Here is a 27,066-nt window from a genome sequence, read left to right as displayed (position 1 = left end):
AAGACACAGCACTATCAAGCTCTTTCCAGCCACTGCAGCCCAAGTTCCATCTCTGGACAGGGAGCAAACCACATGGCACAGCAGACCTCTCTTATCTCACCTGCTGTTCCCCTCAGCAGTATATTTCAGCACATCTGCCTGTTCTGCTCCCCATTCTCTCTGGTGAATCCTCTCACCCCCCACCCCTCTAGCCTGTACCCCAGTTCTTGTATGCATATATAAATACATCTTTAAAAAAAAAAACTGAGGTTCAGAGAAGTTAAATTGTCCAAGTCCAGTGAGGTGACTTAAGAAGTCTCAGAGATTTCTAAAACAATCTGCTTGCAGACACAGACCAAAGACTATGTGGCCATCCACAGATTAAGATTCATTTGTTTAGCTTTGCTTGCCATCATCTGGTGTGAGCTCAGATCAGAAGACCACTGGGGAGAAAAGCAAGCTAGCCAGATGTTGTACCAGAGAACAAAAATGTTCTCACTCATTATCTTGTCCTCAACCATTCCTCAATGATAGGTCTAGGTTTAGTTGTTTTTATTCTGTGACAACCCAACTTTTCCAGCTTTCTGGCTGCAAATCTGCATTGTGGATTGAAGGTGGCTGACATAAATGAGTCAGACTGTGAGAAGGCTGCTCATAACATTCTCAGAGACCTCCTGGATGAAATGTGGGTGTATCCATAGGTGTAGCTGGGCCCTCCGGCTCTGCCATTTGCACAAATAGTGATTGGCAATCCCTTTGTGTTATTGGTAACAATAATCAAAATGACTTCCCCATGGTTATCTATAAAACAAGTCTCATTTCTGACTTACCGTGGGCATTTTAATAGACTCATAAGACATACAAGATTGAAGAAATTGAAGAAAATGAGTCCAGCCTCTTTGTTTAATAGATGCAGTGACTAAGACTGGGAAAAATCTTGGCACATGCTCAGAGCTGTTGAGTGACAGAAGTCAAACTAGCACCCTGTTCCCTCTGGTCTGTTGTGGGTAAGGGATTCTCTCTTGAGGTTACACTCTGAGAAAATTAGGTGAGTGTTTCCTATGATACTTCCAGGGTGGGTCATTCCATGCCTTTGTCTGATACCAGTAGCTGGTATCTCTGAGGGACATCACTTTTATAAAATCACTGAAATGGAGATTATTGACTTATCTTACTGACAGGATACTTTACCAAAAGATCATGATTATACAGAAACCAGGATTCATATTCAAGGTCCCCAGCTGGACCACACCTTCATTTCCATTTTCTTTCCTGAAGCCAAGTGAACTCTCTGATGGGGATATTTATATTGGCTTAAGAAAAGTTTTGCCGGGGCCTCCCTGGTAGCACCGGGGGTTAAGATGCAGCACTATGGAGCTGTCTGCAGCCACTGCAGCACGAGTTCGATCCCTGGCCAGGGAGGTGACCCATATGGCCCTGCAGACCTCTCCTGTCTCGCCCGCTGCTCCCCTCAGCAGTGTATTTCAGTCAGTCTGCCTGTTCTGCTCCCCACTCTGTCTCTAGTGAATCCTCTCAACCCCCACATCTCTGGCCTGCACTCCAGCTCTTGTATGGATAAATATATATATATATTTTTTTTAAAGAAAAGCTTTGCCATTATGGTACCTTTAGTGATAAATGGAATTGGCATTTCTGCTACCATCTGATATTCATGGACGGCTTCTTTCATTCAGAAATGTTCCCTGTGTGCTTACTACATGTCTGTTCTTGCACTGGGGATAAAAATGAATATAGTGAAGAAATACATAGATTAAAATTTTTGTTCTCATGACTTTATTTACTATTCGATAATTGGAAGAAATCAACAACTTAATTGATCTATGGAGGGGCCCTCCCTTATATGGAGGGAACCCTCTCCTTATATTTTAGTTATGGAACCACATTCACTCTTCCATCTTCTATAGTATTTTCCCTTTACTATGTGTTCATAACCCAGAGAAATTGCCACTACTTTCTTTTTTCCCAAATCATTTGAAAATAATCCACTCAGAGTGTTTTTGAAGCGACATTATTTTTCTTTTTTTTTTTTTAAGATTTTTTTTTTTTTATTTATTCAAGAGCTTGGGTACAGGCCAGAGTCACGGGAGGGTGAGAGGATTCACCAGAGACAGAGCGGGGAACAAAACAGGTCCGAAGGCACTGCTGAGGAGAGCAGCGGGCAAGGCAAGAGAGGTCTGCTCGCCATGTGGGATTTTCCCTGGTGGGCCGGGAATTGAACCTGTGCTGCGGAGGCTGTGGACAGCTTCACAGCCCTGCGCTCAACCCGTTGTGCCACTGGGGAGGCCTAAAGTGACATCATTTTTCATTTATCATGTAGCTACGTAGCAAACATTACATACATATCAGTACATAAATTAAGTAGAAATTAAGTACTCATTTAATTCTCAAAGAATTTCCCCACAAAGAAAGTCCTCACAGTAGTATTGTGACATTTTCATCCTTCATTAATGAGATAACTGAGGCCAAAAGAGGTGAAGTATCTTGTTCAAGGTTGCAGTTGGACAAGACTCAGAGCCAGGATTGAAACCCAGGTTCGCCAAAATTCTGCCAGGATTTGTGGCCCCCGTGTTCCCCCACAACTTTTAAATAGATTGTGAACTACTAACTTGGGGACTCTTTTTATATACTTACTTCTCTACTGAACCTTTATGAATATTGTTTCTTTTGGCCTTTCATTTGTTTATTTAGTATTTGGTTCTTGAAAACTTCTCCCCTGCTCTCTAGGAACATGCAATCAAGTTGGTTATTGATTCAGACAAGATAATTAATAATAATTTGTGTAATAACATGTTTTAAAGGGTTCTTTGAATCCTATAACCCCCAAGGCAGCACCATAGATTCTTCTCATGCTTCACATGGAAGGGGTATCAGCCTCCATCCTTCCAGAGTGTTTTCTGTGTACAGGCCAGCACCAGGTGCTGGAGAGATAGAAGTTGAAAACCACTCAGATTCTGCCTTCACAGAACTTCCTGTCAGGTGGGAAATGTGCTTATGATTAATCAAACTAGCACAAATAAATGGGTGGTTTTGTGGTGTGGTCAGTGAGATAAAGGGAAAATACGGGTGCCTGATCTTGTCGGGAAGGTCTGTGAAGGCATTTTGGAAGAAATAACATTTGAGTCTATGTCTAAAAATATTCCAAGGTAACGATAGGGAAAGGGTCCCTTGGTATGAGGGGGAGCTGGGAGCAGACCCTGCAGGATGAGGAGAATCTGGGCTGAGCCAAATGTTGGTGAATCCAGGGACAGGTTAGAGGATCCCACTGATGCCCATGGGGGCCCTGTTGTTGAGATCACCTAGACACCTGAAAACATCTAAAGAACATCTGACATTGACTCTGTGTGGAGATGTGGAAAATAGGGGTCAGTACACTAAGGCTTGTATGCCAAATCTGGCCCTGTTGACTGTTTTATAAATAAAGTTTTATTGGCACACAGCTACATCGGCTGTTTACACATTATGCCTGGTAGCTTTTGTATGATCTTGGTGGAATTGTGTAGGTGTAGCAGAGACTGCAGTGCACAGATCCTCATAAATTTATTTTCTAGCTCCTTACAGAAAATGTTTGCTTGACCAGTGGTCTAAAATGGCATTAATAAAGGTAACTGTAAAACTAGATGCTGACAGCCATGTATGTGACTTTTTATTCACTCCTCAGAACAATAATTCTATGAAGTTTTAGTGTCATCTCCATTTTGCCCAGGTTTCTAAATTCATTTTCTGTCCACTTCCAGAACACAGAAGGCAGAAACACCACACCATCCTTTCTAGTATATTGATTTGCCATAATTGGAAGGGATCAGAAAAGGAATGTACAATTCACTGAGGTTTTCCTTCAAGAAGTTAAACTGTCCCACAATTGGGTCTGTTCTTCAAGGTCCTGTTCGCCTCCCCTGTAATGTCTTCCCCTGACTATCCAGGGAATAAAGGAACCTAGCACAGGGGCATGTTTGTAAATGCTCCCTTGAACCAGACAGGTAGACAAAGCAAAGTGAGCCTGGTATGGAGGACCATGTGATGTTAAGGAACTGGCTACATGTGACTCATTCTAATGTTGCTCCTCAGAGCCTGTCAATTATTGCTGGACCAGAACGTTGTCCAAAATTGCAGATATTTCCATTTTTCAAAACAAGCACCAGAAATCTAGATTTTCATTCAATTTTAATTGGTGGTTTAATCCAATTTTTAAAAAACACTGTAGGCCAAACAAAATACATCTTTGGTCTAGATGTGGCTGCTGCCTCCTTGCAATATCTAGAGCAAAGCTTGGGCTATTATGATTTTTGAAGCTTTTTTCAAATTTGACCAATTTTCTGTAAATAAAGTAAGAAGAATCTGTTGGTTCTAAAGGGAGAGGAAGGAAAGGAGTGGGGGCAACCTGTTAGACCAAATCCATCCTCATTATTCTAGCCAGAGTTCCAGAGTCTGAAAGGATGGAAGAAATGGATGTGTGAAGAGGGGAGCTGGGTTCTGTCCCCACCCACTGTGAGGCCTCCGGGTATGAATCAATATGTGAAAGGAAAGAAACCCATGACTGGGAACGTGGCCTGCAGCAAAGCTGAAGAAGAGAAAAGAAGCTTGCGAGCAGGCCCTTGAATAGGACTAGGACTTTCAGGGCTAGCAGTTTTTGGGAAATGAGGGTAAGGGAGCAGAAAATCCTTGTCAGAAGGGGACAGATGAGCAAATAGGATTGATTGACATACAAATACTGGATATGGTCTGTGCTTGGCAAGAGAACAAGATCTATTGGAAAATAAGGGAGACTGAGGCCAGTTTTCTTTTTTTTCATTTAAATATTTTATTTTATATAATTCTTACATCTTTTTTCATCTTTGCACAATGTATGCATTTTCATGTTGGTTATATTCCCCATACAATTGCACCCTCCCCTTATTTTGACTCTGTCTAGCAAGAGAGGCTTCTAAGTTGGAACTTGAACCTGAAGCTAGTTCTCGTTAATAATGTCATGTGAGTATTTTCTCTTTTTAGAATTTTTAGTTTTGAAGCTTGGTAGAACTGAAGGGTGATATTTACGCTGCCAGTTAGTAGCTGCATGCCATCTTACCCCATTTACTTAATGTCTCTGGGGTCTCGGTTTTCTTAACTGTGAAATAGGTTAGTATTGCTGGGCTGTGGGTGTCATTTGAGACAGGGGCAGAGGGCACCAAAACTTGTGCTGGCTCATCCAGGCCTGAAGCAGATGCTAGTTATCGGCCCTGCCCTTCCTGCTCAGGCACCAAATCTTAATTTTATTGTCTCAGTGAAGTCTGTCATGTTGCTAGACTGTTAGTAGCCCCTTAATAAGTAATTTATTAGTTGAGTCTTTGGACTACTATTGTTTGAAAAAACTACAACTGAGAAAACTATTGATTTAATAGGGTTAAACTTCCTGTTTCTCCATCTGCCCCAATTTCCTTGTGTTTAGGTTCAGAGTTTTGATCCGTATCTGTAGTTGTCAATCCTAGAGGAAGGGATCCCCTCAAACCCATTCTGATCTGTTCTTTAGATTTTTTTTTAAAGATTTATTCATTTATGCATACAAGAGCTGGGTACTGACCAGAGGTGGGGGGAGCGAGAGGATTCATCAGAGACAGAGTGGGGAATAGAACAAGCGGATTGACCGAAGTGCCCTGCTGAGGGGAGCAGCGGGCGAGGCAGGAGAGGTCTGCTACACCATGTGGGTTGCTCCCTGGTTGGGGATCAAACTCGTGCTGCAGAGGCTGTGGACAGCTTCATAGGTTCCATCTTAACCCCTTGCTCCACCCGGGAGGCCCTGTTCTTTAGATCTTAAAGGATCATTAGCGGTCATCTCTTCCATCAGTCACAAAGTAAAATGAGACGGAGAATGATGAAGTCAAGAGACAAAATCTGCATTGCAGATGTTTGAACTCAGCATGCCCAGAGTGTCCAAGGAGGGGATCCCCTCAAACCCAAACCTGGCATTCCCAGGTTCCTCCTCTTTCATGATTCCACTCCCAGAAAACCTGGACTTGATCTGAAGGTGTACAACACTGAATTTATTTCCTCCATTAAAAAAAAAGTTTCTCCTGGCACAGGGGACTGAGGTGATGGTGCACGGGTGCATTGGTGAGGGAAACTCTATGGGGACCACACCTGAAGGGGTGGGGGGAAGCAAACATTGTTTGAAAATGAACAATGATGTAAAAAAATAAAAAAATAATATAAAAAAGTCCCATTTCCTGCTCTTCAAACACCCCTAATTTGAAATTTTGTTGACCCAGAATGTTGCATCCTTCTTTTTACCTCCTCCCCCTCCTCCCCTTCTTCCTCCCTCTCCTCCCTCTTCCTCCCCCTCCTCCCTCCTCCCCACTCCTCTCCATCCCTCCTCCCCCTCCTCCCCCTCCCCCTCCTCCTCCCTCTTCCTCCCCCTCCTCCCTCCTCCCATTTTCTCTCCATCTCTCCTCCACCTCCTCACCTTTCCCCTCCTCCCCCTTCTCCCCTCCTCTCCTTCCTCTCACTCCTCCCCCTCCTCTTCCCCCTCCTCTCCCCTCTTCCCTCCTCCCTCCTCTCCCTCCTCCCTCCTCCTCCCTCCTCCCCCTCCTCCCTCCCTCCTCCCTCCTTCTCTCTCCTCTCCCTCCTCCCCCTCTTCCTCCCTCCTCCCCCTCCCTCCTCCCCCTCCCTCTTCCCTCCTCCCCCCCTTTTTTTCTTCCACCTTCTCTTCTCTTGGTGGTGGTGGTCGGGAATGTATTCACACCAGCTCCTTTTTGATGAGTCACACCAGGTTCTTTTAAGAAACGAGAAAGCATCAGCAAAAGGATGTTAAGAGGAAGAATTCCAGCCAAAATGGTGGGGGATCTTAAGAAGGATCTTCAACACAGAGACTGCCTGCCGGGTCATAAAATCCTTTTGCTTTGGGTTAATCCCACAGTGTATATCAGATTACGAGAATTCAGATGAAGCCACTGCTGCAGTATTCAAATTATTCCAAAATCTAGTGTACATGGGCTATAAATACAGAAAATAATTCAATTCTGTATGTCTTAAGTAAAAGAAACTGTTCCATTCTATTTCTTGTGAATATTCCCCATAATAGTCTAATTGTGTTTTGTGCTCCTGGGGCATGAATGTGTGTGCAGAAATAATTCACTGGGCTGTAAAATATGCATCCCCAACTATATGAGCAGGCAAAAGAAGGTTCTAGCTAAAAGGCTGAAGATGCTTTTCCTTAATGTAAATTGTATGAATCACATAAATGATAGTATCTTTTAAAATTATCAACAGGCTTTTTATATGTATATATATATATACACTATATATACACATATATATATTCTATATATGTATAGTATATATATTGTATTATTTATATATACACATACATACATACACTATATATACACATTGTGTATACACACACACACACAGTTATGGGCCCTGTGTCTCACCTCACATTTTTGATGGTGCTAGATCAGTAATTTAATAGAAAGCTAACCAGGTGTTCTATCACTCCTGATCCACGGAATTCCTTCAAGACACCTCAGCGCAGTAGAGAGAAAACATTCTCAGCATGTCAGAATATTGATATATCTCCGTTGTTGTTTTTTTTTTTTTTGGTCTTTATTTTTAAAAGCATTTTCTGCCCTCCTCTCCTCCTTTTTTATTTTTAAGCAAAGATAGAAATCTTTCCTGGTCTCGGCAAGTTTATTTATCTCTAGGAGCTGCAGATTGTGCTATAGGCAACACAGTTCTAACTGGCCAGCTGTGCTACAGGCTTTAAAAAGATGAATCTTGAAAAGGTGGAGGAGGGAAAAAGAGATGAAATTTCGGATTATTCTGTGGTAGCTGAGGGCAGGGTATAATAATGCTGTAAGAAAACATAATGTTTCTATTTTTAAATATATTCATTTTGACTGCAGAATTTTATTCAGTTCAGTTCAACCAATATTTATTCATATGTACTGGGTACTGTGGGGGTGATAAAAAGATGAATAGGACCAGCCCCTTTCCCTCTCAGTTCCTTAAAGGAGATGAAATATAAAGTTAGCCTTACTTGGTAAGATCATATTTTACTTTGTTTCTTTTGTCCTGGCAGGTGTCCTCATATTAAATAGTATTGTTGGAAATTTCTATGGATACTCAAAAAAGAAAGATCTCTTGGATAGGTAGTTGTTTTAGGATTTAGGTGGTTGCATAAAGCACTTTTCCTTTGGCTCATCAGCCTCTTAGTAGAAATTAATCTAATTTACAGGCGTAGTTGAAACTACTATTTAGCACCTTATTTCACAGACCTTTATTCCATTGTCACACAAAAATGTGTAAATATATCCCATGTTATATAGTTGTGTATTATTTATCTACTGTTGCATAACAAATGACTTCAAATTTCATGTCCTAAAACTTTGACTATTGGGCCTCCCTGGTGGCGCAGGCGGTTGAGCGCAGCGCTGTGAAGCTGCCTGCAGCCTCTACAGTGCCGGTTCGATCCCCACCAGCCTCGGAGCAACCCCATGGTGAGCAGACCTCTCCTGTCTTGCCAGCTGCTCCCCTCAGCAGTGTCTTTTGTCAGTCTGCCTGTTTTGTTCCCTGCTCTGTCTCTGGTGAACCCTCTCATCCTCCCGCGCATCTGGCCTATACCTCTTATATAAATAAAATAAAAATCTCTAAAAAAAAAAAAAAAAAAAAAAACTTTGACTATTCATAGCTTCTGTGGGTAAGGAGTCTGTGTAAGACTTACAGTGCCCCGGGGGGGTCAGCCTAGGGATGTACTCATTTTAAAACTCTGTTGGCGGGGGTGGTGAATGGATCAAGAAAATGTGGTATATATACACAATGGAATACTACTCGTTGATCAAAAAGATAAACTCATGCCATTTCAAGCAACATGGAAGGAGCTGGAAGGGATTATGCTAATAAGCAAAGTAAGTCAGAAGGAAAAAAGATAAATATATTGGATGGTTTCACTTATATGTGGAATATAGAAGCACAGAATGATGGGTCAGGAGAAAGATGAAATTTGCAAGCTGACCAGAGATCTGAGGGATATAGCAGGGGAGAGGGAGGAATAGGGGTCAAACCGGACAGAAGAGCACAAGGGACTATGGTGATGGTTCATGGGTGCTATGGTGATGGGAGAACTATGGGATTACACCTGACGGGAGAAATCAAATATTGTATAAAAATTAACAATGATGTAAAAAGAGATTAATAATAATAATAATAATGAAAAGAAAAACTTTGGGGGAATGTACTACCAGGCTCACTCACTTGGCTACTGGCAGGCTGCAGGTCCTCTAGGGCTATTGGATGAAGTCTTCATTCTTCGTGGGCCATGGCCCAGGCCTCCTTCAGTCCCTAGCTATTCCAAGGCCTCCAAGGCCTCTCCAGCATGGCAGCTGATGTCCCTTCAAGTGGGTGAGTGAGACAGAAGCCACAGTTCTCATATAACCTAATAATCTCAGACATGATATCCCATTCCTTTTGCCTAAGTCCATTGTTAGCAGTAAGACACATATCCAGCCCATACCCAAAGGGAGGGGACTATACAAAGGCATAAAGACAAGAAGGTGGGCACTATTAGGGTATCTTCAAGGCCACCTCTAATGTAGTCACAGAACCAGTCAGAATCCATTTTAATATAATGCTAATCGACAAGTATGGAAAGTTAATCCTTTTACCTTCTCTTTTTCTTTTCTTGTTTCCCCTCCTTTTGTTGTTACGTTTTCCTTGGGTGGTTCCTTAAACTCCGCACCACCCCCCCGCCCCCCTTCTGGAGGTAGATGACCTGGGCAACCACTGATAGATTGCATCTTTTAAAGATCTGTTAGTTTTTGAGTCTGTCAAGCCATATTGGGCTGTTTAATGTCTTGATTGGTGAATTTGGAGAGTTTTGCTGGAAAGGACACTAGTGTGTGATCCTGTATGATGATAAGTCTGCAGAGAGAAGAGTAAGAGGGACCCTGTAACTGGGTCATTAATGCATAAGAAAGTAGTGATATTTCATGGTCAAGGAGGGGCATTAAATCAAGTTGGTAAATGTCCATGTGAAGAAAAGTTAACATCCAAGTGAAAGGAATTGCTCTCTTAATTTGTGCTTCCAACGAACATGTCAAGAAAACACAATCATCTCTTAGCTACCCTGCAGCCATGTTCATATGTCAGGAAGCAAATGACCTTCCATCTTTTAAATTCTTTAGAAACTGGCTGATTCATGGGAAAACTTATCTTTCTTTTTCAGGGCGATACAACTTGATTTTCAACAAAGTGCTCAAAATGTATATAGAGAGGCATTAAAAGTTTGGAAAACAAGTGGCATTAAACACAATCTGGTCAATTTGAAATAGTGGAGATTGATTAATGGTGTCTGTTCTATGCTAAATCTACTGAAAACTTGGAAGAATCTAGGCTCAACATGCATCAGCTATGAGATGTCTGCAGGAGGTGTGTTGTGTATGTTTTAACCTTGAATATGACAATGTACCATGTTCCTTCCAGCACCTTTGGATTCTCCCTTCCCTGAACATCCAGAGTCCTGTGTTCTTCCCCAAATACCCCTCCCCTCTTAACCTTGGTTGCTTGCCTGATCACTAAATTAAAAACCATCCCTAGTTCCACCCCTTGTCTGTCATTATTGCCTCTTCTAGATTTTTTTGCCTAAAATTTCCTTTATTTGGCACTTCTGCTCCACCCTCTTTTAACCCTACCCACTCATCCCACACAAATCTAGGCTCTAGGAAGTTTACTACTGTCTGTTTTATACTTGATTGTAACTCCAATGCCTAATAAATAGTGTTCAGTAAATTCGTTAAATGAATGAAATCACTTATGACATTTATTTCATTAGCTGAGGGCTGTTGTTTACTTCACATGTCCTCTTACTAGACTAGTATCCTTACGTTAGAGGCTGTTCTCCCTGCTATTCCTATGTCTAGTATGACTCAAAGTAGATGCTCAGAACACTGAGCGGGAATGAGCGAATGAATTCTCTGACAAAATACTAGAAAGAACATAACCTCAATCTTCGAGGCAAGGAACAGGAGGTCCTAAGCACTGTGCATTTCTGCAGGGCAGTGTCTGTGCCTTATTCTTCCTTATTTCTTCATGACTGATACTCAGCCCGGCGTCTGGCAGAGAGCAGACTCAGTACAAATTGGCTCAGGTTGAATTGAGTTGGGGGAAAGTGAAAACAAAATTCTTCCTGACAGACGTAATAGATGAAGCTCAGCTTGTGAATGCTCTCTTAAAGGTGGCAGGGATAACTTCTGCATTTCCTTATGCAGCTGTTTTATCAGCATGCCCTGTAGCATTTATTCATTTACACATTCATTCATTCTTTAAGCTCCACTTAAAGAATGTACTGGATATTGGAAGATATGGAAAGCTATGCAAGGCTCAGTTCTGCCTTCAGAAAGTTTATTTAAGGAAAACTTGGGCTTTATTCTCTGGCTTATACAACCTGCCTGAGGTCACAAAAAATGTTGGAATCGGGCAATTATAGTTGTAGTTGTCTATTCTCTGTGTTGGCGTCTACACCACAGTCTTTGAACAGGACTAGAAAGGTCACCAACCGTGGTTGCAAATTGGCTCTTGTGTTAATCCTGGCATATTCAAAAACACTCAATATTTTTCCAAACTGAGTGTAAGGCTTTTGATTGAAGCCTGAATCATTTACCGCGGCAGAGCATATCACCAGTATAGGAAAACCTAGAACTTAAAAATACAAAGCCTCTTTAAGTAATCCAATATAGGATAATTACATTATTAAATAAAGCTGTGGGTCTCAAATTATTCCACTGCCATTGTACATGTGAGGATAATAATGTGAACTGTGCTAAGTGAACAGAGCAAAAAATGTTTAACAAGAGGGAGCATGTCTAAATCATATGTTTATGTTTAAATAGAGGCTACACAAAGCAGGAAGATTTACTTGGTTTCTACATTAAAGCATTTTCAATAGGCATAAGGCTTTTGGTGATTCTCTGTGAAGACTGCTCTTCTCATTAATGACAGTAGTATATCAAGACTGTGTCAGATCACCAATAACCTTAAATAATTAAGAAGGTTTCCACCGTGCTTTTCATATACATAGAGGCAAAGGGCTTTCTTCTTTCTTTTACGGTTTTTATGGGAATAGGCCCTACTGAACTCTATACCTGGGCAGAGGGTAAAGTGCTCCTCAGACTAGCTGGGAAATGATACATAAAAGTATTGGTTTGGAGTCTTTCAGTATATTAGAATACCTGGGCTGGGTGGAGGTTGAGTTTGGTTTTTATCGCTATTGGTTTCACTTTTACAGAATGTTCTTATAGGTAACTCAAGCAAACTTTAACACTGGAATTGGACTCATTTATCTCTTTCTTGCTTGTTCTAATGACCAGAGCTAAGTATATGGATGCCAAGCTCGTTTTTATTGTGGCAACCTGAAAGTAGTTAAAAAACAGACTGTGGCGTTAACACCCTATTAATTGGCCACAGGAAAGGTGGACAAATTCAACCACTGACTTCAGGCATCTTCTGTACATATCAAGTGCTTGTCTGTTTAGAACGGAAATGTTGATGATGCCGGGATATATTTCCTTGTTCTCTGTAAATTGTCTTTAATTTTAGGGAGGACAGAAGAGTCATTATGGTAGGTAAGTTCCCAAGGAAAGAAATGAAACTGGGAATTAATGAGAGGATGCTTTGGGGGACTTTCTGTAGAGATGGCTTCCTGGTCAGGGGAACAGGATGCAGTCTAACAGATTTTAGATTAGTGAGTATTAAAAATGTATTTACAAACATAAAATATTGAAGATTTTTGAATTACTTATTTGATACGCAAATGCTGTAGGCTCTACCATGAAGGAGGGTCATGTTACACTGGACAAATCACGCCTCAGAGCATTCTTCCATTTGCTTAGTCCCTCTAATTGTGCCAGGATGGATTTCCAAAATTAATTGAGCCACAGACTTTGCCTAAATGTCTGGAGAGGGGAATGAGAAAAAGTTGAAAGAGAAGGGACAGGCTTGGGAAATTGGAACCCAATACACTAATGAGCCTCCATGGTAAATCCATTTCATCACGTTAAGGGAGTCAAATGAAACCTTAGCACTATTTGAGAGGGTATCTTCATCACTCAGACAACAGAAAATGCTTCACATTTTCAACCAGCACATGAATGGGGATTTCCAGAGTCTTACTTTGGGGACAAAAACAGAACAAATTAAAAATTAAAATCCTTTTTGTTGCAAAAATGACTTTAAATCCCACTCACCCCAGGAAATTAGTGAGAAGTAGGGGAGGGTTCTGTTTTCCCTGGGTGGTCATAGGGTGGCGTGTTTCTGCTGAAAAGATTAAGAAACCACTTTCCCAGAGAGGTTTTGCTGCTACCAAGCTAGTTTCTGATTCTATTTAAGTTTTTTCATCTCTGAAATGGGCCTGATAACACCTTCTTTGAGAGTCCTTGTAGGGATTAGATAGGACAGCGTTTGTTAAATTTGTACATGAGTGTATTTGTAAAGCATCTCAGAGTTTTCTATGGCTGCATCTTGAGACTGAGGAGAATGACTTAGAAGCCCAGATATTCTTAGTTGCTTTCTGGTGCAACTTCTCATTGGAGGTGCCCAGCCAGAGCTACAGGGGCACAGTTCCCAGACAAGGAATTAGGAAACTTGGGCTTTCTCAGCTATCTCTCAGTTTCTCCCAACATGGAATATGCAGAGATGTGTTCCATTAAAATGAGTATTTGTTCCATGCTTTAGTCCCAGCAGAGACTGGCTTTTTGGGAAGCATAAGGAAAAGAGAAGTTAATAAGGGTGCCTGCCTTTAAAAAGTCGTGCAATTCAGGTGTTTCCTGTGGAAGACAGAAGCATACAATTCACCCTCAACTAGTGGTACCTAATAAAGATGTAACATGTCACAATCAATAACAACAGTGATTGTCAGTGCAGGGATCAACTTAGCATTAATATCATTTTATTCTGCCTAAAATCACAATGAAAAGCAACCCCTACCTTCTATTGCCATTCTCCTATCAGAGAAAAAGGATGTTATACCAGGAAAGGAAGTGGGAGAAAGTCTGAACTGGAAACAAAGTACCTGGCCTTTCCAGTTCAACATGGCTCCTTTCTCTTTGCTCCCTGAGTGGCACCATTAACATTGTTCCTGAGCCCTGTGGTCACCAATGGAATTCATAGAGGTGCCCTGCCAGGCAAAGAAGAGAGGGAAGGGAGAGAAGACAAGTATTTATTCCCTGTGAGATACCTCCGGGTTGTTGAAGTCCCTCTAAAAAAGAGTCAATGCCATTGGTGGAAGGGTTTGCTCTGATCCTGTAGCATCCTCTGATGTCCCTCTGGCCCTTTAGCCTAGGAGTGATAGCAGAACTGCTGCTAGCCCAGGTCCCTCTACTACCCCTCTTCTGGCTCTTTGATATGCCATTAGCACATTTGTCATCAGGCCCTTTGTTAAAGCCTCCTTGTATTTTCATTAGTCATGATTTTCCATCTATATCCTGTTGGAATCCTGACTGATACAAGGGTATCCTTGCAAATTAAACTTTATAAAATCTTAATTGCACTGTCTTCATTTTTCTCATTTCACCATTGACCAGTGAAAGCTTCATCTTGCTGACCCACATTACAATTCTTGCACATCTGACTGGCCCTAGAGTGAAGAATCTGTGCTCACTCTGTTAGTGTCCCATTAGCAGAACACACTGATATGGAATAGGAAGAGTAATTGGGCAGAAGGGTAGATATCTTGAATTGCAGCAGGTCTGGGTGAGACTTGAATGCAAGTGGCCAACACAGCCCAATAGCCCAATGGTGACACTTACCTTCCCAGGATCCCCTGGTGTGCCCCACAGGCTCACATACCTGACCAGAATGGTTAGGGTGCCAGCTGATGCTGTTGCTGCTCTTCTTTCTAAATGTTGATACAACAGTTTTTCTTCATTTTTAGTTTTCATCTTGATGAAAATTTCCCACTCTTGTGGAACTAATTGTGCTAATATTTTGGTTTCACAATTTATTTAGCTAACATTACCTATTGATGTGGTTTGTATTCCCAACATTTATCATGTTTCAACGAAGAACATTTTAAAAATCATGGATGTTCAGGAAGATTTAGTGAATATGCTGTGTTTTCCAGTTCTCATTGTATACCCTACCTGCCAGTCCTTCTAATATTACATTGATGTTATTTATTGTCTTGTGGACTTGATTATTATAACTGAAAACAGCCCTCCTCAGCAGCAATCTGTCATTGGGTCCATTCATGTTCTTTTTCCTGGAAAATGATATATTAGTAAGGATAGAGTTTCAGTTGTGTATAACAAAGATCCAGTATTAAAGTTGCTTAAGCAAGTTGGGAGTTCAAAAACTCTCTGGTATCATAGTCATGATGTGGTTCAGGGCTAGTAAGTTAGCTCTTCTACATGAGGCTATCTCAGGAGCAGACTCCTCTTTTTCTTCCAAGGGTTTTGCCTTCATTATATGGTCCAAAGACTTGTCTATCCCCTTTCAGGCCATGACCTGGAAATTGCGCACCTTATTAATATTCACATCCCATTGGTTGAAACTTTATTATGCAGCTTCCCCTGGTTGTAGGAGACGTAGGGAAATAGTGCCTTTGTTCTGTGCCTGGTGAGTTTGAAGGTTATTATTTAAAAAGAAAGGAAAAAATAGATATCGGTGCAAAGTTCGCCATGGTTTGGGAATGTTAAATTTCAATTCCCCTTGTGTCAACTAAGATATTTTTTAACACATGAACCAAACGGATGATGCAGTTTTACTAAGCTTGAATTGACTCCGAGGTATCTAAATTGGCAAGGGACTGGAGTGTAGATGTGTTTTTGGAACCAAACTATAGAATGTAGTCGTGGGCTTAGCAGTGAACACTGGAATCCCCTTGTAGAATGATTTCTTCAAGATATGCAGAGAAAGAATACCTGGACCCAGATATAGTTACAGATACATGTTTCCTACAATTTTCCAGTAAGGAGATAGAATAAGGAAGAAGAGAAATTGAACAAAGCTAAGAAAGGTACAGGTGCTAGGTTGCTCTGTGGGTATTGTCCATGGGTCCCTCAGAATTCTGCATGTTTTGTGAGTGGAGCCACTAACTGTCTTTGTTCCGAACTATCTTTTCAAGAATTTTATACAGTGAACAGTCTTAGAAGACAACTAGTGTCTTCCTCTACAACAAAGTGCAGCCATGCTGGCTGAGCAGTATTAGAGATTTAGATTGCTTAAGCTCAGGGTACATCCCTGTATTGAACCCCACTGTATGGATAGGTATCAATGAATCTTCTTTGCATCTCCTTTAGGGAGTTAGATTTAAAAAAAAAAAAAGAAAGAAAGAAAGCCACAACATTCACTAAATGGGGCAGGTTAACTTATACTTTTGGAAGTAATGTGGTTCTCAACGTTTTGGAGTCTTTATACTCAAATTGCTGAAGACCTGAACAAGTTCTTGTTTATATGGATTATATCTGTTTACATTTACTATGTTAGGAATTAAAACTGAGAAAAAAATTAAAATAGTTAATTCATTTAAAAATAATGTAAATTCAGTCCTCCCCTGGTGGCGCAAGCGGTTAAGCACAATGCTGTGAAGCTGTCCTCGGCCTTTGCAGTGCTGGTTCGATCCTGGCCAGCCAGCGAGGGTCCCACATGGTGCAGCAGACCTCTCCTGTCTCGCCCACTGCTCCCCTCAGCGGTGCCTTCGGTCCGTCTACCTGTTCTGCTCCCCACTCTGTCTCTGGTGCATCCTCTCACCCTCACGCACATCTGGCCTGTACCCCAGTTCTTGTATAAATAAATAAATAAATCTTTAAAAAATAATGTAAATATATATGCAAAAATAAATGAATGCTCTCATACCTTAAACAAACTTAAGTCAAAATGTTTCAGACCTCTGTATGTAGAACTATAAGCCCTTTGGAAGAAAACATAAGGTCAATTCTTCACGAAGCAGATAGCTCAGAGATAAAACAGCAAAACCACAGTGTGTACAAGAAAACTGACCAATTGGTCTTATTCAAAATTTCAGACTTTCACTGTGTGAGAGACACTGTTAATAAGAATAAAAAGACAAGCTATAGGATGGGCAAAAATATTTCAAACCACATATCTGGAAGAGACTGGTATCCAAACGAGATAAAGAGACTGGTATCCAAACGAGATAAGAACTCTCAAAACTGGGCCTCCCCGGTGGCGCAGTGGTTGAGTTCTGGGTTGCGAAGCTGCCAGCAGCTTCTGCAGCACCGGTTAGATCCCCGGCTGCTCCCCGGCCACCGGTGAGGGTCCCACATGGCGCACAGACCTCTCCTGCCACCCACTGCTCCCCTTAACAGTGTATTTCGTCAAGTCTGCTGTTCTGCTCCCCACTCTGTCTCTGGTGAATTATCTCACCCTTCTGCGCTTCTGACTGTACCCAGTGCTTGTATAAATAAATAAATAAATCTTAAAAAAAAAAAAACTCTCAAAACTCAACCTAGAAAAACAAACCAACCCAATTTTTTAAATGAGCCAAAGAATTAAACACATACTTGGCCAAAAAGGATATACGGATGGCAAATTAGCACCTGATAAGATGTTCTATATCATTAGTCATTAGGGAAATGTAAATTAAAAACATGATGAGAAACCATTACATACATAGTGAAATGACAATAATAAATTAATTAACAGTGATAGTATGAAGCACTGGCACAGATGACAGACAACTGGAACTCTCTTGCATTGCTGGTGGAATGCAAAGTGGTGCAGTAACTCTGGAAAACAGTTGGGGTAGTTTCTACAAAGCTAAATATGCATTTACCATATGACTCTATCCCCCTAGATACTTATCTAAAGAATTTAAAATGTGCATTCACACAAAGATCTATATGTGAATATTTATAACAGCTTTGTTTGTTATCACAAAATTTGGAAACAACCCAGTATTCCTCAATGACTAGATAAACAAACTTTATGATACATCCATTCTAGGGATACTATTCAGCTGTAAAAAAGAAAAAATATTGATATATATGTAGCAGTGTGGCTGGATATCAAAGTGTTGTGCTGACTGAAAGAGGCAGTCTCAAGAGATTGCATACTGTATGTTCAAGTTATATGACGTTTTGGAAAAAACAAAACTATAGCAAGAAATGATCAGTAGTTGCCATGTGTTAAAACTCATGAACTGTACACCAAAAAAGGAAATTTTAGTGTAAGTTGATTTTTAAAATAAAAATAGCAATATATACCCATTGTGTAAATATATATATATATTATGAAAATTAAGCATATTTAAAAAATTAGTAAAAGCAGCAGCATTGTTTTACATTTTTATAAATCTCTTTATGGTCTAGCTTAATAGAGACAGCTGGATTCTTATATCTGCTTTTGTATGTACTCTGTTGTACCATATGTCATCTAGTCTGGAAAAACCCTTAATACACTGAAAAGAGAATTAGAATGAAAAAAGCAAATAATATTTTTGTATTTTGATCATTATTTTGACTCTTTGGAACCCTGGAATAGCCTTGGAGATCTCCCAGAATTCCTGGACCACACTTTGAGAACCACTGATATAATAACACACGGTCACAAATTTCAGTCATTTTAAAGCATCTTGAATTTTTTTTTTTTTGCCATTTCCACATGTCCTATGTTTACTTAATGGTTTTGTTCAAGTTTACCCATTTTTTTTTAGCTCCCAGTTATTTATTTTTTTTTTTAAGATTTATTTATTTATTTATTTATTTATTTATTTATTTATTTATTTATACGTACACTGGGTACAGTCAGAAGCACGGGAGGGCTAGAGAATTAACCAGAGCCAGAGCAGGGAGCAGAGCAGGCAGAAGGACCGAAGTACACTGCTGAGGGGAGCAGCAGCTGCGGCAGGAGAGGTCTGCGCGCCATGTGGGACCCTCGGCCTTCGGCCAGGGATCGAACCAGCGCTGCAAAGGCTGCGGGCAGCTTCGCAACCCAGCGCCCAACCGCTGTGCCACCGGTGAGGCCCTAGATAGCAGTTATTTATAGAGGAAATTTTCTATATTCCCTATAAATGGAAAACCAGTGTCATTTTCCTTTAAATGAAAGGTTACCGCAAAAATAAACAAGCAACCAATGGTTTATATTAAAAAAAAAGTTTGCCCGTGAGCCACCTAAACTGATCTCTGCTTGGCAGGCTTTGGAAAACACCAATGTGGAGGAGCAAAGGTAATGATAACTACCACTGACACAACACTTCATTTCTGTTAATTTGTTTAATCCTTGCAATTATGTGAGAAGTAAATAGTATCATTAACTTTGGTTTGTTTGTTTTTTCTGCTCAGTATGTATAACAAAAATTGAAGCACAGGCTAAATAAGTTGTATAGTGTTCCACAGTGAGTAAATTGCAGGGCTGGGATTTGAACCCAGGCAGTCTGGCTCCGAAGTACAGGATGAGTACTATGTTGGCAGATAGCAAAGCTGGATTCTTGTCCAAGTTCTTGCAGAAGCTGGCCCTAGAATATACCACTGAACCTCACTGTCTTCATCACTGAAATGAAGGAGGCGAATAAAATCAGGCTGCACAAGTTCCAGTGTTGGGTGCCTGCCAAAAGGGTCAGGCTGGTAAGGGAAAAGTGGACTTGTATGTAAGGCGATAGGGAGTGGTGGGGTTAATGGTAAACTGGAGATCTTGCATTTTATCTAGAGAAAGCAAGTGCTACTCAGTTTCAACGGTTTTGGGGGGCGGAGGGAGAAGCCTTTTTTTTTTTTTGGCCAAATATCCCTTTAAATTATTTTATAAGAGAAGTGAGAAGTCTGGACAGTTTGTGTAAAATTCCCCAGTTTTACACATAGACTGACTGATTTACAACTTCTTAACTGGGTGATCTTCTCTAACTTAGCCGTTTCCATGGTTGATTAAGCTGTTTTTATACAATGGTAGAAACATAATCAAATTTATAGAAATAGGCAGCTCAGAACAATGATGAAAGGGGTTATGGACTTAAAAGTGTCTCAACACAGCCTATATAAATATTGATTAGGAGCCAGGTTAATTGAAAAGCCAAGGTACATTAATAGAATAACAAAGTGTACTACTTTGTGTTCCTTTTGTGTTATAGTAGAGTAAATCAGCAATATTTATCCAGTGCTCATTCTCAGTTTGCAGAGAGCTAATGTAATCATGAGATGAGCTTATTGGAATTCTTTTCTTAGACATAGAAACTTGCCCAAGAACGGTGAGTATTAGGAACTTTAGTCAGCACTTGCTCAGAATAGTAAATATGAACATGTGATTTATGCCATTGTGTGCACAGAGTAATGTTTCCTGAGACATTTTCTATATATATGTTGGCTGTTTTGTTTTTTGGGTTGGCTTGTTGTTTCCCCCTCCTCCGCTTATCAGATTTCCTTCTAAATCCTGGCATTTGGCTATGTTGCAGGGCCAGTTTCTCTGTGAATCCACAGTAAAATATACTGGTGGTTTCACAATTAACCTGAATGTGCTTTTATAGCTTATACATGTTTATGTGAATTCCTGCATTTGTTTTTATGTATGTGTGTATATTCGAAGATCTGCTTCAGAGAGAGAGAGAAGGAGGGAGGACAGAATCTGTAGATTAAATCTTGAAAGATGAGTTTATTCATCAATGACATCATAAGGATTGTATTTTCTCTTGGTTAATAAACTTTGTTTGGCGGGCATTGTGAGCCAGCCAGAGCTCGTCATGCCATTTCTTGGAAAAGATCTGAAGCAACTGGTAATTGAAATGATAATCATTTGATCATAGTTAGAGCTATTTGAAAAATAACACTCATCTCCAGACTTGTCTCTCATAGGGAACCATATTTGGTAAAATTCTTGCCAAATTCCATCTTTGCTAAAGTTGAGATTTTTATACCTTGATACTTAATTATTTTCCAGTGTATTCTAAACTTGATTTCTAGTGTGCCCCATCTAGAAACTGTTCCCATATGCTTTGAAACAATACCCAGGCCTGAATTTTTATTCTGACATTTAGTAATCACCATGTAATAGCTAGAAAATGCGTGACAACTACAGATCTTTTATTTCAAGAGGATGGGGTAGTGCATCTGAGTGAAATCATCCACTGAAATGGTACTTTGTAATATGCCCCATTGTTTATAAAGTATTGAATTTTTTTCTTGAGCAGATGATAAAAACAGTTTCCACTTTGTCTCCCACATTGTACAAGTTCATATTTAATCATGATAAGAGAAAGGATTCCATTACGAAAGTTTTACTTTTCATTTTGATAGAGTATTTGTTATTTTATTGCTGCCTAACAAACTTTCTTCTCAGAAGCAGCTTGGAATTGGATGAGGAAAAGTGAAATTTTAGATCCTACTTTAAAACATTTTAAAAAACTAAACCCCGGGCTTCTCATTGTGTGAAGCTTATCTTAATAAACCCCTTTTTGTTTGCTTTGGAGTAGTGTGTGCAGTGATGTGTGTGTGTGTGTGAGTGAGTGTGTAGGTGGAGGAAAAAGAGGAGTCATGTTTAACAGTAAAATTAGCCAAAATCATTTGTGAATTCCTTTTGTTTTATAGCCTAGACACGTCTTCCTGTTGTTGTTTGTCAAAAACATTTCTAAGATTTTGTCAGCTTAGGGGTTTTCACAGCTAAACTTTCTTCAGAAATGTGAAGTAAAAGAAATAAAAGAAGTCAATTCAAGTTGAAATGTCAAATGCTTCAAATAATTTCACTTAAAACCCAGTCAGATGATCTTCTTAAGCCTTGTCCAAAATATCTTTGGGTAACTAAGGCCCTACTTCGCTCCATGTATAGATTATCTCTTAACTATTTTGCTGGATTAATACTGAGTCAGAAAAGTTGTTGTTTCCTGGAAGCCATTAGAAATAGTTAAAATTCAAATTTATGATCCATAGGAGAAACTTAAGTTTCAACTACTTTGCTTAGGTGCGAAGGCTTTCTCCTCACTCGCCCTCTAGCCTCTTACCCTGTATGTATTAAAAGAAAAAATCAGTTCATTTCTCAACTTACAAAGTTTTTAGGAAACATGAGAATGTGTAAGTTTCTTTCAGTGGGAAGCACATAACATTTATGAAGTATTTCTTTTGGGATTACATCACAGTTTTATTTAATTTTTAGGACAAAAGTTAAATTCAATATTTGTGTATAAGCCAAGGGAAAATGTACCATAAACATAGGAATTCTGGGGTGAGTCAGAGTTCCAAGAATCCCAGATTTACTTAGACCATTTATATAGAGACAGGCTAACCATTAGTCATCTAGCTCTCACTTTTTTACTTTTGCAATTAATTGCACTTAAAAATTAGCTTTCGTCCAAGTGGTCAGTTCTGCAGTGGGAACTTTGGCAACTAGTATTAAAAATGGCTATTAGAATTACAGATGAAATTTTGGATACTTCCTAATCATCTAACAAATATATCCTTTAAAGTATTCCTCAACTAAACAACAGCAGTGTAAAACCATTGAAATAAAGTGAGTTATTAAAGATTCTCAGTCACGGAAAAACCTATTTTGTCTGCTTTAGTTAGGTTAAATCACTCAGATGGTATTTTAAATGGGCTTTGTTGAAAATTTATTATTTGCTTCAGAATCACAAATAATGTTTTTTTCTTCTTCATCTTATAGGATGAAGTCATTGCTGTTTCCGAAAAGGTAATTGTGAAGCTTGAAGACCTCGTCAAGTGGGTACATTCTGATTTCTCTAAGTGGAGATGTGGTCTCCAAGCTGAGTCAGTGAAAACTGAGACCTTGGGAAGAAATGGACAAAAGGAAGCTCTGCTGAAGTACAGGCAGTCAACTCTGAACAGTGGACTCAACTTCAAAGATGTTCTCAAGGAAAAGGCTGACCTTGGTAAATATAATTTATACTTCTAAATGTAATGTGTGGGCATATTCAGTAATCTACCTTTTTGGGTAGATTTTTCTGGAAACCCTGTTATTTATACATATGTGTGCCCAAATATGTATATATACAATCAGTATGTAATCAACACATATATAATTCAAATATATTATCTAACTGTATATTATATATAATATATGTGTGTATATATACATACAGACCTATAAACTTCTTTAACCTCAAAGGGCCTGGGAATATGATGGGCATATGACTGGGTGTGTAGGGGTGGCTGTTACCTATTGGTTCCAGGGCCTTCTGTGTATATAAACCTGTGATAGAAACTGGGTGATGTAACATATGGCCTTAAGCAGCTTCCAGTTGGTGTCAAAGCATGACATAATTGGGCCACTTAAAATGGGATTAATGGAGAGTTTAAATATTTGTTCTAAGTAGATAGTATATGTATTAACACCATGTCAGAATTTCATGTTTTACATTACGTGGAGAGAAAAGTGAGGAAGAGAGATGAGGTGCTTAAGGTGGAGCCACAGGGCAAGGCCAGAATGGGGGAACCTCTCACTGACAACTTATGGCATAGGCTTCTTTGAGCTTTTAACATTCAGGGATCTCATCAATTATGCATTCTATGTTTTTTCTCTTGCCCATATTCCTGGATAAGTTTTAAAGGAGAATGTGGGCTTCAGAATTACTCATGCTTGGGATGTGGAGTAGTTTTTCTGGTTGGTGTTTGAATTCTGTCTTTGCTGCTTACTTCCTTGTGTGGCCTTTGGCAAATAATTGAACCTCTAAGCTTCAATTTCCCCATCTGGAAAATATGGGAACTTTACTGGGTCACTGTGAGATGCAAGATATAAAGTGATTAGCATATATGAGGAGCTCCATAATTAATCTAGTGCTTAAAACACTTTTCTCCTGTGACTTTTTGAGTCCTTTCTTGTTTTTCTTTTTCCATTTATTTCTCCTCATGGCATTTCATTGACTTAGTCTCCTAGCATTGCTCAAGATTGAAGTTGTTGACCTCTGATTTAGACCAGTTATTTCCTCTTAAGGCAAAGAGGAACTTCACTTTTAACATATTAAGGCATCTTTTTCTTTCATTTTAGCACAATGCTGATTTTCATAGCCCTATTTTATGCATTAATGTGACAACTTCCTGTTTTAGCCTAGAATTTAACTACTACAACAAACTTAGGCTATTTTAATTGGCATAAAGAGACTGACTAACACCACTAACTGACTGTGTCTTTCATGTGATTTTGGTTTCTGATGAACTGTGCTGTGTTTGGGGAATAGCACTAGTGTTTTCTTACAGTTAAATTTAACGATCAACTGTTTCCTGGCATTTTTTGGTAGATGGCAGACAGTACTATTTTGGATATGATGGCCTGATTGTCATATGCTCATTTAGAGAAAATTATTAATCTAGTGGTTTTCATTTTAAAGCTCAAGAATTTTTTTTTACTGATCTTCCTATATATGCTGTTATACCCCCTAATTTTGTGAACACACAATAGCTAGTCTTCTGACATATGATAATGAGAAATAATACATCTGTTACTTTCCTATCATATGACCTAAGTTGTACCGTCCTATGTTTTCTTTAACATTAAAACCTTTCTTCTGTTTGATTTTTTTTTTGAGTTATGGAATATACCGTTACTAATAAAAAAACTAAACAGGAAACCCACGGGGGACAAAAGGATGTGTAGATGGTTAAGCTTGATGTCACACATATAAACAAGATTATTTATAGCAGTTTTTCTTTAAAATTGATAGTTTATTAATGAACATGAAAATAATCCCAATCTCTTTATTCCATCAAAAGATTTAGAGGTTTGATGTCTCTGAATTCTAAAAAATTGTCCACAATCTACCTTTTTGATAACTGATTCCAGAAGAAATTGGTTTATAGTGGATATTCAGAGTATTTAGTGGTTTTTAAATCTACTTTAAAAATAATACTTATTGTTGAATACAGCTTCCCCAGATTCTTCATTCACTAGAACTGAGGCAAGACCAAAGAATGTGTACTGATAAAAAGCTTTCTAGGTGATTCTGATTTTTTTTTCCTGGTCTCATTTAAGAGACAGCTTTGGTATCAGAGCAGAGGTAGGGAAAATAATCAACAGGGGATTTAATTGGAAGAGGTCTCCTCTGGTGAGCAAGAAACACCATGTACTTTTTAATGTATAATACCTCCCCCTTTTTAATGTATAATACCCCTTTAAGGATAGAATTTGGGGCCTTGAAATTCTACTCAGTTGGTATGAACTGAGGGGAATTTGAGACAAATAGCTTTTGTAATTGGAATGCACACTGTGTTGTAATAATGTGGAAAGAGAAACAAAAACTTTCCTTAATGTAATGAGTTTCCATTATCTACTTGATCTAAGGTTTACAAGTCTACATTGTTAGGATTTATATTGGGGAGACAGGGGGGTGTCATTTGTTGTACGCATTCCTGTCCCAGCAACTTTCTCTTCAACCTCTTCCTTTCTCTGTCTGCAACATCAAAATATTTGTTGTCTGTACTTTTCTGTTACACAGTGGTTTTCTTATCTTTCTTTCTCTTGGCCACACTGAAACCCCTTCCAAAACCACATTGTTAATGGAAGTTCACACACTTATTAGGTTTTTCCTTTTGTAGAACCCTTCCAACTCCTCATTGTTCTTACCAAAGAAAGAAGATGAACTCTGAGATTACTTAAGACCCCCCCCTTTTTTTTCTTATGAAAGTAAGCAAAGAATAGAAAGATCTCACCTTTCCATGAATAAAGTAAAACTCCAATATGTTGTTGTTTTTTTAACTGGAGTTATTTCATCATATGAAAACATTATAATAATATAAAATATATAATAATAAAAAAATAATTAGGTTGACTCTCAAAGAAGGGATTTTAACCTATAAAAGCTAATTAAAGAACTTTTCTTGCTCAATGTTTAGGTAGAATAAATTCCCTTTAATCCCAGTTTGTGTCACTTCCTGTCTCTCTCTGAATAGTAAAAAAACAAGAATGTTCTCACAAATGTGTGTCTGCCAACAAATTAATACTCCGCAAAGAGAAACTCTGCCCCAAATGGCAGCTTCCAATAACTGCTCTGATTCAAAGCACAACTCTTTCATTTTTTTATCCCCTTCCCCTTCAAGGACAATATTTGCGGATGTCATGCTTGCTTTATAAAAATCTCTGGAGTTTTTATTTAAGATTCTAAATGACTGGTGACTAAAACTACACATCACGATAGTGGGGAAACTAATAATTTTAAAAACACTTCTGAGATGTGTTAAAATATTTGTCTCCTCCCCTCCTCTTTGTCCTTTTCAAAGAAAGAAAGTTCAATATGAAACTAATGCAAATTGTGACTTTACTCAGTGAGATGTTTTACCTATTTTCAGTCAGTTTCATACTGGCGTTTATTCAAAAAAAAAAAAAAGAAAGAAAAAAGAAGTTTGTTAAAATAGAAGGGTTAAGGAATGTATTATTCATAAGCATAACGAACACAGGAACCTGTTTTTCCAGAAGAATTGGGTTGATTAAATCATTCACTACACAAGCCTCTAGTTATTTATTTTTGTCTTTAGAATTACAGTACTTAGCTTTTGTAATAAAGTGGACTTGATACCCATATTTGGTATGGCAGTTGGAAGTAGTCAAATGAAGAATTATTTCATTTTGCAAAATTTTTAGCAACTAAGGAATATAAACACTATCAGTTAAACATAGCAAACTTGCATTTTTTATTCCTTGGGCTATAGTTTGCAAAAAAATCAAATTATTTTATATAACACTGCTTCTTACAGAGTTCCTTTAAGTGAAGTATGAAAGCTGCAGTGTAAGCTTTATTGGCCTATAAATATGTCATTATAGTTGGACTACATTTATATGCTTTGGATTGTTGTTTAAGCCAAGAAAATATGTCTCTACAGGTTGACTTTTTATTGAAACCCTTTGAGGCATACAACAGAATGTATTTTAGGCCAAGGTTATTAAAACAGCATTTTCATTTTTTTGCAGCAGACTCATTGTCAATTATGCTGCCACAAACTGTCAGTGGATGGGCAGTTATGAATGGTTTCATCCCCAAATGTATCTTTAGAAAAAGAAAGAAAAGATATCAGAATCTGAACTGAAATTGAGAAAAGAGACCAAGAAGAGATTGTGGGTGTGGAGGATATGGCTGAATTTAATGATGGGGGTTCCCTCAGTTAAACTTCTGTTTCTAAAGTTCCATCAAATTGAGAAAGAGTGGCTTCCCCTCTCCCT

General features: G+C 39.1%; 1 protein-coding gene across 1 annotated transcript in view; it reads left to right on the top strand.

Annotated features, from left to right (window-relative positions):
* Positions 1-27,066, top strand: part of ARID5B (AT-rich interaction domain 5B) — a gene marked incomplete at both ends in the record, with an annotated part of 174,687 nt that overhangs the window by 10,781 nt on the left and 136,840 nt on the right. The window contains one exon of the mRNA XM_084245276.1: positions 22,564-22,789. Coding sequence (XP_084101402.1) covers positions 22,564-22,789 — 226 coding nt within the window. The remainder of the gene's footprint in view (positions 1-22,563; positions 22,790-27,066) is intronic.

The sequence above is a fragment of the Talpa europaea genome (genome assembly GCF_964194135.1).
Source record: "Talpa europaea genome assembly, chromosome: 10".
Classification (NCBI taxonomy): domain Eukaryota; kingdom Metazoa; phylum Chordata; class Mammalia; order Eulipotyphla; family Talpidae; genus Talpa; species Talpa europaea.
This window is presented reverse-complemented; position numbering and strand designations above follow the sequence as displayed.